Source organism: Leuciscus leuciscus, assembly GCF_965113295.1.
Source record: "Leuciscus leuciscus genome assembly, chromosome: 3".
In the NCBI taxonomy this organism is placed as follows: domain Eukaryota; kingdom Metazoa; phylum Chordata; class Actinopteri; order Cypriniformes; family Leuciscidae; genus Leuciscus; species Leuciscus leuciscus.
This window is the reverse complement of record NC_138727.1, coordinates 9,295,530-9,306,752: the sequence shown is the minus strand read 5'-3', so window position 1 is coordinate 9,306,752 and position 11,223 is coordinate 9,295,530. Positions and strand designations below refer to the sequence as shown.

The window sequence follows — 11,223 nt, the reverse complement described above, 5'->3', positions numbered from 1 at the left end:
AGGGATGTACATTTGCTCTTTCAGACCTCGACAGCCTGATTTGATTTAATGGATACAATGTACAGGATAATTATGAGATAATTGATCAAAAGTGCACCAAGCAGTTTTACACCGTAGCAAAATTAATATTGCTTTCACTAGATATGTTTAAAATGATGCACACACAAAGTTGTGGAATAAAGAAGGGCAAAGCCAAGCATGATTCTGCATTTACACTGAAATGTGACTGTGTAAATGATAGTGAGTGCAAGTCCACTGTTCTGTATCGTTTGTTTAGGAAGGTGATACCTGTGAAAATAAATGGGTATGTTCTGATCACCTAACCTCCCGTGAACCTCACAGGGTATTTGGGAGATAGCAAGGTAATATATAGGGAGCATGTATGCTCAGTCTGAAGGGCATACTGAACAAACATCAATATATCACTAAAGCTTTGCCATCACGGGAATAAACTACATTTTAATATATATTCAAATTGTCAGTTCTTTCACAATATTACTGTTTTTACTCTACTTTTGCACACTACCACAAACTTTTGAACTGCTAGTTTGCATATATGTATTATATTCATTCATATTATACACTCACCTAAAGGATTATTAGGAACACCTGTTCAATTTCTCATTAATGCAATTATCTAATCAACCAATCACATGGCAGTTGCTTCAATGCATTTAGGGGTGTGGTCCTGGTCAAGACAATCTCCTGAATTCCAAACTGAATGTCAGAATGGGAAAGAAAGGTGATTTAAGCAATTTTGAGCGTGGCATGGTTGTTGGTGCCAGACGGGCCGGTCTGAGTATTTCACAATCTGCTCAGTTACTGGGATTTTCATGCACAACCATTTCTAGGGTTTACAAAGAATGGTGTGAAAAGGGAAAAACATCCAGTATGCGGCAGTCCTGTGGGCGAAAATGCCTTGTTGATGCTTGAGGTCAGAGGAGAATGGGCCGACTGATTCAAGCTGATAGAAGAGCAACTTTGACTGAAATAACCACTCGTTACAACCGAGGTATGCAGCAAAGCATTTGTGAAGCCACAACACGCAGAAACTTGAGGCGGATGGGCTACAACAGCAGAGGACCCCACCGGGTACCACTCATCTCCACTACAAATAGGAAAAAGAGGCCACAATTTGCACGAGCTCACCAAAATTGGACAGTTGAAGACTGGAAAAATGTTGCCTGGTCTGATGAGTCTCGATTTCTGTTGAGACATTCAGATGGTAGAGTCAGAATTTGGCGTAAACAGAATGAGAACATGGATCCATCATGCCTTGTTACCACTGTGCAGGCTGGTGGTGGTGGTGTAATGGTGTGGGGGATGTTTTCTTGGCACACTTTAGGCCCCTTAGTGCCAATTGGGCATCGTTTAAATGCCACGGCCTACCATCCCACAAATCTCCATCAACTGCAAGATGCTATCCTATCAATATGGGCCAACATTTCTAAAGAATGCTTTCAGCACCTTGTTGAATCAATGCCACGTAGAATTAAGGCAGTTCTGAAGGTGAAAGGGGGTCAAACACAGTATTAGTATGGTGTTCCTAATAATCCTTTAGGTGAGTGTATTTGTACATGTACATAAGTATTTCATCATACTGAAAAACTCTGATCTGTGTTTGATGACATTGCAGGTCACTGAATGAATTGAATCACCGGCTAACCATGTTGGAAGCATTGAACACTGCATTGGAACTCTGCGAATCAGAATACAGCCAAGCAAAAATGTATTTACAGTATATTGTTATCATGATAGCACATCATAATTTGCATATAGTGCACTTTGGGTTGCTAACTTTTTTTTAGTCCAATTTTCTGTTTGGTGAAAAAGCACCAACATAAATTAATGGAGTGTGTCTCAAGCTGCTCCCTAGTTCAGTAGTCACTTCCCAGGGAGTTGGACATTTCTAGAGGCTGTCTGGTCGAAATCAGCATCCCAAGTCTCTTAATTGCTGTTCATGATATATTGATTCACAACATAGCAAATGAGATGCATAAAAAAAAAATTAAAAAAATGTATGATGTGCGATTTAAAGTAAAAGAACAGATGCTCATAGGCTTTAAATGGAATAGAGAAGTGGCTTAACGGTGCACTAGAAGAGCTGCAATGCTTTTCACACATGACATTGTCACAGGTGTGTTAAAAATGCTCCATCACTACATCAAAGGTGCCTGCAAACAGACTGTGATGGAGGAGGCGAGCGCGGGGTTGACACGACCTGTTCTGAGTGACAGGTGCAGTCGGTCACCCACTAGAGTGCTTGATAGAACAGTGATGCTGAGATGTGTTTCATATCCTTTTAACATGTTACTTTGAGAGACTGTTTTTACATGTACATTTAATTTCAAAGCAAAATTTATGGATAACCACATTTCCAAAATGTGATGCTTTTTTGAGATACTGGATACTGGATCTCACTGGATTGACCACCAAATGGAAACTAATGGAAACACTGTCACACTGACAAAATTCTCGTGAGCTTAGTTTTATAAGGTTCTATCTCCACTTTTGGTCGAAATTGAGTTTTTGACATAATCTGATCCATTAGTTGTTTATTAATGCCTGTGTGGTGTTATTTTTGTAAAAAAAAAAAATTTTGTTAGTAGTTATTAATAAAATAAAAAGGTTCAATCTCTCTATTGCCAGCTGGGATGCAAAAACTTTGATGCTCAATATCTCAGAACTACCCTAAACGGAGATAGAACCTTATAATTATAAGCTCACGAAATGTGATTATCATAATGGTAAATGCCCACACCTTGTGTCCATGTGCATAAAGTGTGCTCATATACAGTACATAAATTGTATACTTCAAGGTATGCTAAAGGTGCAGCAGCTGCATCTTTGAGGGCACTTTCGCAATAAACTGTTGAACCCTCTTACACATTTTTTTGCACATTTGTCCTGACAGTGTCGAATATTTTGGTGAGCAAAAAATATAGAATTGGTGCTGAATTTTATAATCATAGCAACTTTTTGGATTGTTAATTTACATAAGTAGGGCAACTTCATTTACATTTTGGATGGCAAGTTTATATACGGTTTAGGTTTTAGGTAGCTTTGCTTCTGCTGTTATAAAGATTTCTGCATCTTCACATCAAAAACAATGGACACTGAGGCCCAAAAGTTTGGGACTACTAGTAAAAAACACTTAGGCCTATATATTTATATATTTTTTTTATTCAAATGTTTTATTACAATGATATTATCACAATCTGATGATCGTGTTCTCCATCAAGATTTGAGAAGGTTCCATTGTGTGCCTTACTAGAAGTACATCAGACCTTCAGAACCAAGGAGTTCACAAGATCAGTCATAATTTAATTTTAATAGTAAAGTGCAGAATCTTAAATGTTTCTTGTTCATTTTATGTCCTAACATTTCTACAGTTTTTGATTTCCAGGTTTAAGTTTGACATCTAATCCCAGATTCAAACTTTTGGATTGCTTTGTGAGATGTTGGCTGCTGTCTAGTATGGCATAAGTCTCTCAGACCCAAACAATAGGACATGCAGCTGCATTTCAGCCTACCTCAGTGTGTTTGTGCTTTTCTCACAAAAAAACACAACAGAAGACTTACCATAAGCTCCACTTAAAGCACAATATGTGTCTGAGAAAAAAGTATTCTTTAAGAAATAAAACCATTTTTATTGTGCTCTTTGACATTTCCACCAGACATGAAAGCCCTTTGAGATCCATTCTTGTTCTCTTACAATCAGCCCATACATGTGTCTGTTTTCAGGCTGCTGTACATTCACCAAGTCATTTTCAACTTACTTTCAGTGTCCATGGAAATTCTGGAGTGCTACAGTTTGCAGTTTAAGAGATGACAATCAACTCAACAAACCTGTTAATGAGATACAGTGAATGTAAGTTGAACCTTGAAAAGTATGGATTTGCACTGGGGACATGTTTTTCAAAGATTTCAGTATGATAATCAAATATTTAAGATTTATTCACGCACAAATTAAGGGAATGATCCGATAAATCTTCTGGTTGTTTAAAGAAGACCTTGATTATTCCATTAATTATACACACATTTTGATTAAATAATTATACTGTCCCTATGATCATGCATTAGTCCTTTCTTGTAGACATTCATTTAGCTCTCACAGGAATTACCTGGAATTGGCTAAACGTTTTAAACTTAATTGTAAAACAAAACAGAAACAATCTTCATGTTAGGTACAAGATGACAGTGCATGTTCAGGATCAAGCTGCCGTAGAGAAACCATTTCCAATTTCAGAACAATAAGCAATAATTCTGTTCAGTATGACAACAATCATTCTGACAATGGCATTTTCATTCACAAAATCAGTTGGCAGAATGATATTGTTTAACATATTACCTCGACCTGACAAAATTCTAAAACGATCCACTCGTGTTTTGGGATAGGGGATATGAAGGCTAAAAAACAACACTGTGCACTCTAGGCCTTAATATTTGGTTGACAACATTTCTGTCAAGTATTTGACATGCACTTTGATTCAGATCATTTAAATGTCATGTTATTTCACTCCATGAAGCAGGGTGTTGTAATGTCTGGTTTCACAGTACAGGTCTTAAAATTTGCTTCCTCAAAATTTAGAGGCCAATTCCATTGTTCAAATCAGTGGAATCTAAATTGTCTATCAGCATTAATGGCGGTGAGAAAAGATTATGCTATTAGGGCTGCCTAGATCAGCACTTTAGACCTGGATTAACAGCCATAGAAGACAAAGCTCTGTTGAATCACAGTAAAAAAAAAAACACCATGACTGATTTAGCTCTTGGGGTTCACAGTGGTTTAAAGTAGGCATGTTGTAGCAATATCTTTGACTGAGACGGAAATATTTCTGAAGGTCTTGCAAACAAGAATCAAACTGGGTTTGAGGCTGAACTAGGCCCCAAATATTGTAAAACTGGTAAAACCAAATATTGTGTTGGAGAAAAATAGTTTTACAACAGAGTACATTCATTCTCCGGTATGCAGGACTTGTGTGGAGTTTGTAGGTTCAGTTTTCTCAGTAGCACTGCTTGAAGATCTGTTAATGAAATACAACCATAGAAAGCCTTTTTTTTTTCCTGCACAACTGTGTCTGTATGTAATTGTAATCACTTTGCAGGTGTAAGTCTTAAGGACTTGAAACATTCATTGTAAGTTTGAAATTGTAAACTTTACAAAAAAAGAATGGAGAACGCATTGAGAGAAGCTTTTTTTTTCTGAAAAGTCGTTGTTTTAAAATCCAGTAGAGGTGTGCTCCTGTAGCAAATTCAGCGGTTGTCCTTTGAACAGTCGCTAAAGAAGAAGAAAAAAAGAGCGTTTTCAAAGTTGCACAGTCTGTATAAAAACCTAAGGTTGGGGAGAACAGTGTTCGGCAGACATTTTGAGTTGTATGTTTTTCCAAGTACACAACAGTCAATACTGTCACAGGACACGGCCATGCGATAACCAAAGATTAATTGTGATAATAAGAAGAATCAATCTTAACAGTAATACTACTAATCAATGATGGTCATGATGATGAGGATGATAATATAATAGTAGTTTATTGTTATTTCCAATATATAAAAATCAAATGTTGAGTTGAGGTTAATACTGTTAAAAGTTTTCTATTCTTACCACTTGGCACGTACACTCACTGCAAGATCTACAGTATCTTGTATTTAGTTTTCATTCTCAAACAGAATGATTGAAAAGAGCTAGCAATACTTCTAAGCTATTTCTCTAAAAGTGAGTGCTTGCTTGTCACTTAATCATTGATACTGGCTGGTTTGGTCCAGAGATTTGTGTAGTCTTCTTTAATTGGATGAGCTATAAAAACAGCAATCATGATTTCTGCTGAGCAGAGACCCCTTTCCAGTAGTCCAGAATGTCATGTAGGTCCTCATCTTTGGCAAACTGTACTTTCCTCCTTAATGCATGACCTGCTGCAATGTACTCTTCCTCATCCCTATGGCGTTTGCGGTGGAGTTTAAAACGTTCCCACAGGTTAAAAGAAGGCCTACAGCTGTACTCAGGACTGGAATAGCCACTTAGGTTGTGGTACTGCGGTGAGAGCTGCGAATAGGACAGCTCCCGTGGTCTTGAGCGCGTCAGCGGCTCCAGAATGGATGACTTTCGGCTCCCTGACACCTCTATCGACTCCTCTATGTGGTGGGGACCAGGGTAGGAGTGCCTATGCTCACTGTACTGTCGAATCCGCTCCGCCTCTGCCCTCAGGATCGCAGCCGCTGGCGTGACTGTTATGATTCCTGACTCATCGAGCGCAGATGCCTTCTCAATATATTTGGACTCTGATCTGTAAGCTCCTTCAGAACGGAAAGAGCGTGGACTGCGCAGTGAACCACTCGAGGACGTGCTTGCACGCTTTTGTGGGGCTTCCATACTGTGATGCCTCTGTAGGGGATGATGGTACGATCCTTTGTACACTGGAGACAGAAAACCAGACTTGCCTGGTGGATGGTCTGATATGAGGACTAACTGCGGCTCCGCTGTGGACACGGCACCGGATTTTGCGGCCTGGAATGATGTTGAATCGGATTTGAGTGCGTCGATGCAGTTGTTAATGATCTGGTTCACTTTGTCCACTTCTTTTGCAATGGTGGATATCTCTGCAACAGAACCCTGGCTGGTTTCCGATGGAGGAATGCTGCATTCCCTCACACTGCGTTCTGGTTGCTCTGATCTCACTTCCATGTAATTCCCTTTTGTAGTCTTTGGTGTCCCAGAGATCTCTTGCATCTTATACTGATCTGTGTCACTGGCAGTTGGCAAGTATGGCATCCTTTGTACTGTTTCACCAGTGGACAGAATTTGCTTTTGTGACAGCTGTGATATAGTCCCTTGTTCCAGTTCAGTTCCATATTTCATCTCAATTAAGTTTCTTTTCATCTTTTCCAGCTTCTTACTCTTTGGCTCGTCTTGATGTTTGCGCTTTCTCAGGCAATGAAACACTATACCCAGTACGATGAGCATCCCAAAGAGACAACCGAGGATGGTCATAATGTAATGAGTGGCAGTTGAGTCATTTGCCACACGTTCTTGGACTGTCCTTGGCCCTGTGGAGATGGTCAGGCAGGTGTGGTTAAATCTCAAGGAGTTACGAATAGATGCCACACAATATGTGTAGTTAGTGTGAGATTTAAGGTTCTGTAATTCTATTTCTTCTCTCTGGCTTTTCAGGTTTTGGATGTCAGTGAAGAAGCTGTTGTTGTACAGGACAAGGATGTACATTTTGCGAAATGGATTTGGAATCTGGATCATGATTGTTGCACTTGTGTGAGTAACCTCTTTTAGTTTTATTATAGGACGGGCATCTGGATCCAGAAAGGTGGGACTGATGCTTATGGACTCTTCTGGAAATGTCCCTGAGGGACAGTCATCCAGTCCGCAAGGGCTCAAATCAGGCAACATCGTGGGAGTGCTCCCGTCTGAAGAGCTGTGAGGATACGGTGTCACGTTGTCATCGGTGCAGACAGAGGAGAGTGCATGAAAAGCATTGCGATATCTTGGCATTCTGGGGTTCTGACTCAAGAGACTGTAGCCTGAAAAGCCAGCGGGTGTGTCACACACCATCCGCTCACTTGTCCGGTTTGGGAACGCAACAAGCCAGCGCAGGAATTCTAACAGCTCACATGAGCAACTGAATGGGTTTGCATAGAGCTCGCAAGTCGTAAGCTTCGATAGACCACGAAATGTACCACCATCAAGCTGCTGAATTCTGTTCATGGAAAGGTCGATGTTTTCAATCGCAGGACACTCCCAGAAGGCATTGGCTGTGACAGTCTCGATGAGGTTAGCCTGAAGATAGAGGTACTGTAAGCGTCCCAAACCTCTTAGCATTCCCTCTGTCAAGTTCCTTAGCTTGTTAAAGCCAATTTGCAACACTTGGAGATTAAATTGGGCTGAGAAAGCCCCATCTTCAATGTAAGAGATATCATTCTTAGTCAGATTCAGGTATGTGAGATTGCCGAAGCGACTTAAGGAAGAAAAGTGGATGCTTCGAATCTTGTTCTCATTGAGTCGCAGGTCAACAATTGTGCTGTTAATATGCAAGGGGATATTTTCGTATGGTGGCTGGTTCTGGCTGCAAATTGCCAACCACACAAATCCCTTTTCCCCTTCAATCAGCCAGCAATCACCTTGGACAACAGGCACCCTTGTCAATGAGAGGAACACGAGAGCCATAGCCCAGCAAAGTAAGGCACTGGTCACCATACCTCCTCCATGTCCACTGGACCCAGACGAAATGGACATCTGTGCTTCAGTCATAGCTCCAGCCGTTTTTTGTTTTGTTTACACAGGTTATGATCTTTAGCAGTATTCAGCAAGATATTCAACAAGTCTTTGATTTGTAATTGGATGTAAGGTTGAAATCACATGGATGATTGTTCAGTGCTGTTAGGAATATCAGCTTTAGAAAAAAAAAACAATTATCGTTTTATCTTTTCAATGTATGCTTGGTGTCTTGTCACACTGGAAAGGAAGCTTCATTTATGACCAGAGTCTTGTTTATGTTCATTAGCTTTTCAGATAGCGTATCTGAGCATTTCCATGCATAGCCTCCCATAGGGCAGGAAGTGCTTGTGTTTTCCGAGGACCTCATTTCTCATCAGATTCCCCGCTCATGACCAGATTTTCGTTTTGTGTCCTGCAGAAATAAGAAAGAAAGAACATGATTATTGATATTTGAAAAAACTAGGTCAAGTCCTAACAATACTCCTTCAGTGAGAGTAACAAGACTAAGAAATCATACAAATGTGAATATTTTGCTCAGCGCATTATAAAATAACCCACTTACCCAAACTTAATGCCATGGCGCTTTATAATTACATCCAAATGAACACCCACTACTTCCGGTCTACCTCAATTTCCAACTATTAATGGCAATACGGAGTGCAGAAAGTTGTCTAATGGCATTTTTAGAGCTATTTTTAAAAAGTTGTTAAGCTGACGGCATGTTTTTCACCTACCGAGAGCTAAAGTTAGCGCAGATCAATCACATAGACACTCCTGCTTGCTTTCCGAGGCCAATTAACGTCTAACAGCTTAGCTCATCCTGATAACACAAACACACACACTCTAAAGAGAAGAGTTTACTTTTACGTCTATCCACCTTATTAGCTTATGAGACCCTCTGCAAGGAAAATCCCTAAAATAGACTGCTTTTTTAATTACAGCGTGACCTAAATCCAACAAATTTTAAAGAGAGAACAACATACAGTAGCTGAATGGTGTTTTAGATAAGGAGTATATATTGCCAGTGCCTCTTTTTAAGAAAATACTCAAAAATTCCTGTGCTACAGTATGTTAGATAAAAATCCCTCAGAGTGTATTGGAAAATGTGTTACGAGTCCAAACAGAGTGTGTTGTACAGGGGACTAAAAATATGCCAGCCTAACATAATCCCCAACATAATTAAAGCACAGTAAAAAAACAATATATCATCAGCCATTAGATAATACTGGTGCTGTTATCTAATTGATGATGATAAACTGGATTTTCACTGTACTTTGATTTATCTGTTTTTACATTGAAAAGACAGAACAACTAAATTACAATATAGAAAATGAAAAAAATATATATACAAAAAAAATCATTTAATTGTTACTAGGTGCATTTCATTGCATTTTTTTACTAACTTGACCTGTAAATTTTAACTTTTAAGCATAAAATCCATCCCCATGTTTGTGAGGAGACACATGCATTTAGCTGTAAGAGAGAGCTACTCTGTAAAAGTAGAACAAATTCATTTTCTAGAAGCGGGCGGATTGCGTGATCCTGTAGAACTGCCGTGATTATGTGATGGACAAGCTGTGATGTGGCTAGTCTTGCTCTACAGATTGTACCTTATATTGCCAGTGTACTACATGTTGCTTAAATGGGCCAACCTCATGATGACGAACATTTTTCTCCCTTTAAATCCTAGTATAATTACAGTATATGTCTGGGCTTCATGCTGACTGGGCTTCAAAGTCCTGGTGCTCTAAATGGCCAGTCTGTGTGTGTATGTGCGTGTTCTCTTACGAGAGGTCTCTCGTACTGCGTAAGATATCTTACGCTAGGGGAAAATCCTTTTTCCGCGAGATATTGAAGCCAAAAATTATCCTTAATTTTGTAATAATGCAAAACGCGTTGCGGCAGCATGCAGACATAGGCGAGGCAGCTCGTGTCGACACGCTGTGTCACGTCCCGCCGAAACGGGCGTGGTCTAGGCCTATAAATACCGCTCGCAGGCAGCTATTATCTGATTTTTCATCCTTCAAGCGAAGCACACCAATCGCTGGAGCTGGAGAAGAAGCCGCGCCGTCTGAGAGAGAGCACCTTCAGCGGGACGAGTCACTGAAGTCGCTGGCCGCGCCGCCTTCCTTGCCTTCCTGCTGCGCTATCCGGCGTTATATCCTTTCTCTGCTACTGTGTTTATGTATGTGTGTGTGCTCGCCGCCGCGACACACACTCTCATTGCACTAAAAGAGCTGGGCGTCTTTTTGAAGACACCCAGGGCGCCCCTTTTTCCTGAGGATCACACAGCTCTCGCGCTCGCTGACGGCGACTGCCCTCACTGCGAGCTAGTTACTGCCTATGGTGACTCTGAGGACTCACCTGGCATCCTTCTCCGAGACTACTATACCTTTAAATTATGCCGCCCTGAAAGGCGACTGCAGATGTGCATTTTGAAGCCAACGAGCGCGTTGTACAACCCGCTCGCCTGCACCCAAACACCGTTTCTATGGTTTCCGTGCGTCACTGGCGTAAGGAGAAAAGAGAGTGTTTCTGGTCCCGCTGCGGACGGACTGACCTCCATTTTCTCGTACATTTCTCATTCCCCTCTGAAGTTCGGGCGACTGGAAATGTCAGTATTGCAGTGAGCAAGCCTGTTGTAATACACGCATGCCTGCAAACAAACGCCAGCACATTGACGCTCTCTGATAATACTCGCGCTAACTGAGTTACAATGTGTCTCCCCCTGTGGCCCAGTGGCAGACTCTCAGGTTTTTGCGCACGAGAGACCCGCGTTCGATCCCGGGTCTACCGGCAGATAAAATTATGCCGTCAATGCTTGCTCTGTCAGTTCCCTGAAAAGGCTACTGCAGATGTGTATTTTGCAGCCAACGAGCGCGTTGTACAACCCGCTCGCCTGCACTGAAACACCGTTTCTATGGTGTTCCGTGCGTCACTGGCGTAAGGAGAAAAGGGAGTTTTCTGGTCCCGCTGCGGACGGACCGACCTCCATTTCC

General features: G+C 41.0%; 1 protein-coding gene across 2 annotated transcripts in view; it reads right to left on the bottom strand.

Annotated features, from left to right (window-relative positions):
• Positions 1–3,371: 3,371 nt before the first annotated feature.
• The window catches only part of elfn1b (extracellular leucine-rich repeat and fibronectin type III domain containing 1b), a 100,051-nt gene continuing 92,199 nt past the window's right edge, over positions 3,372–11,223 (bottom strand). For both annotated transcript variants that reach the window (XM_082163623.1, XM_082163624.1), the window contains one exon: positions 3,372–8,636. In XM_082163623.1, coding sequence (XP_082019749.1) covers positions 5,813–8,257 — 2,445 coding nt within the window. In that variant the 5' untranslated portion in view covers positions 8,258–8,636 and the 3' untranslated portion in view covers positions 3,372–5,812. The remainder of the gene's footprint in view (positions 8,637–11,223) is intronic.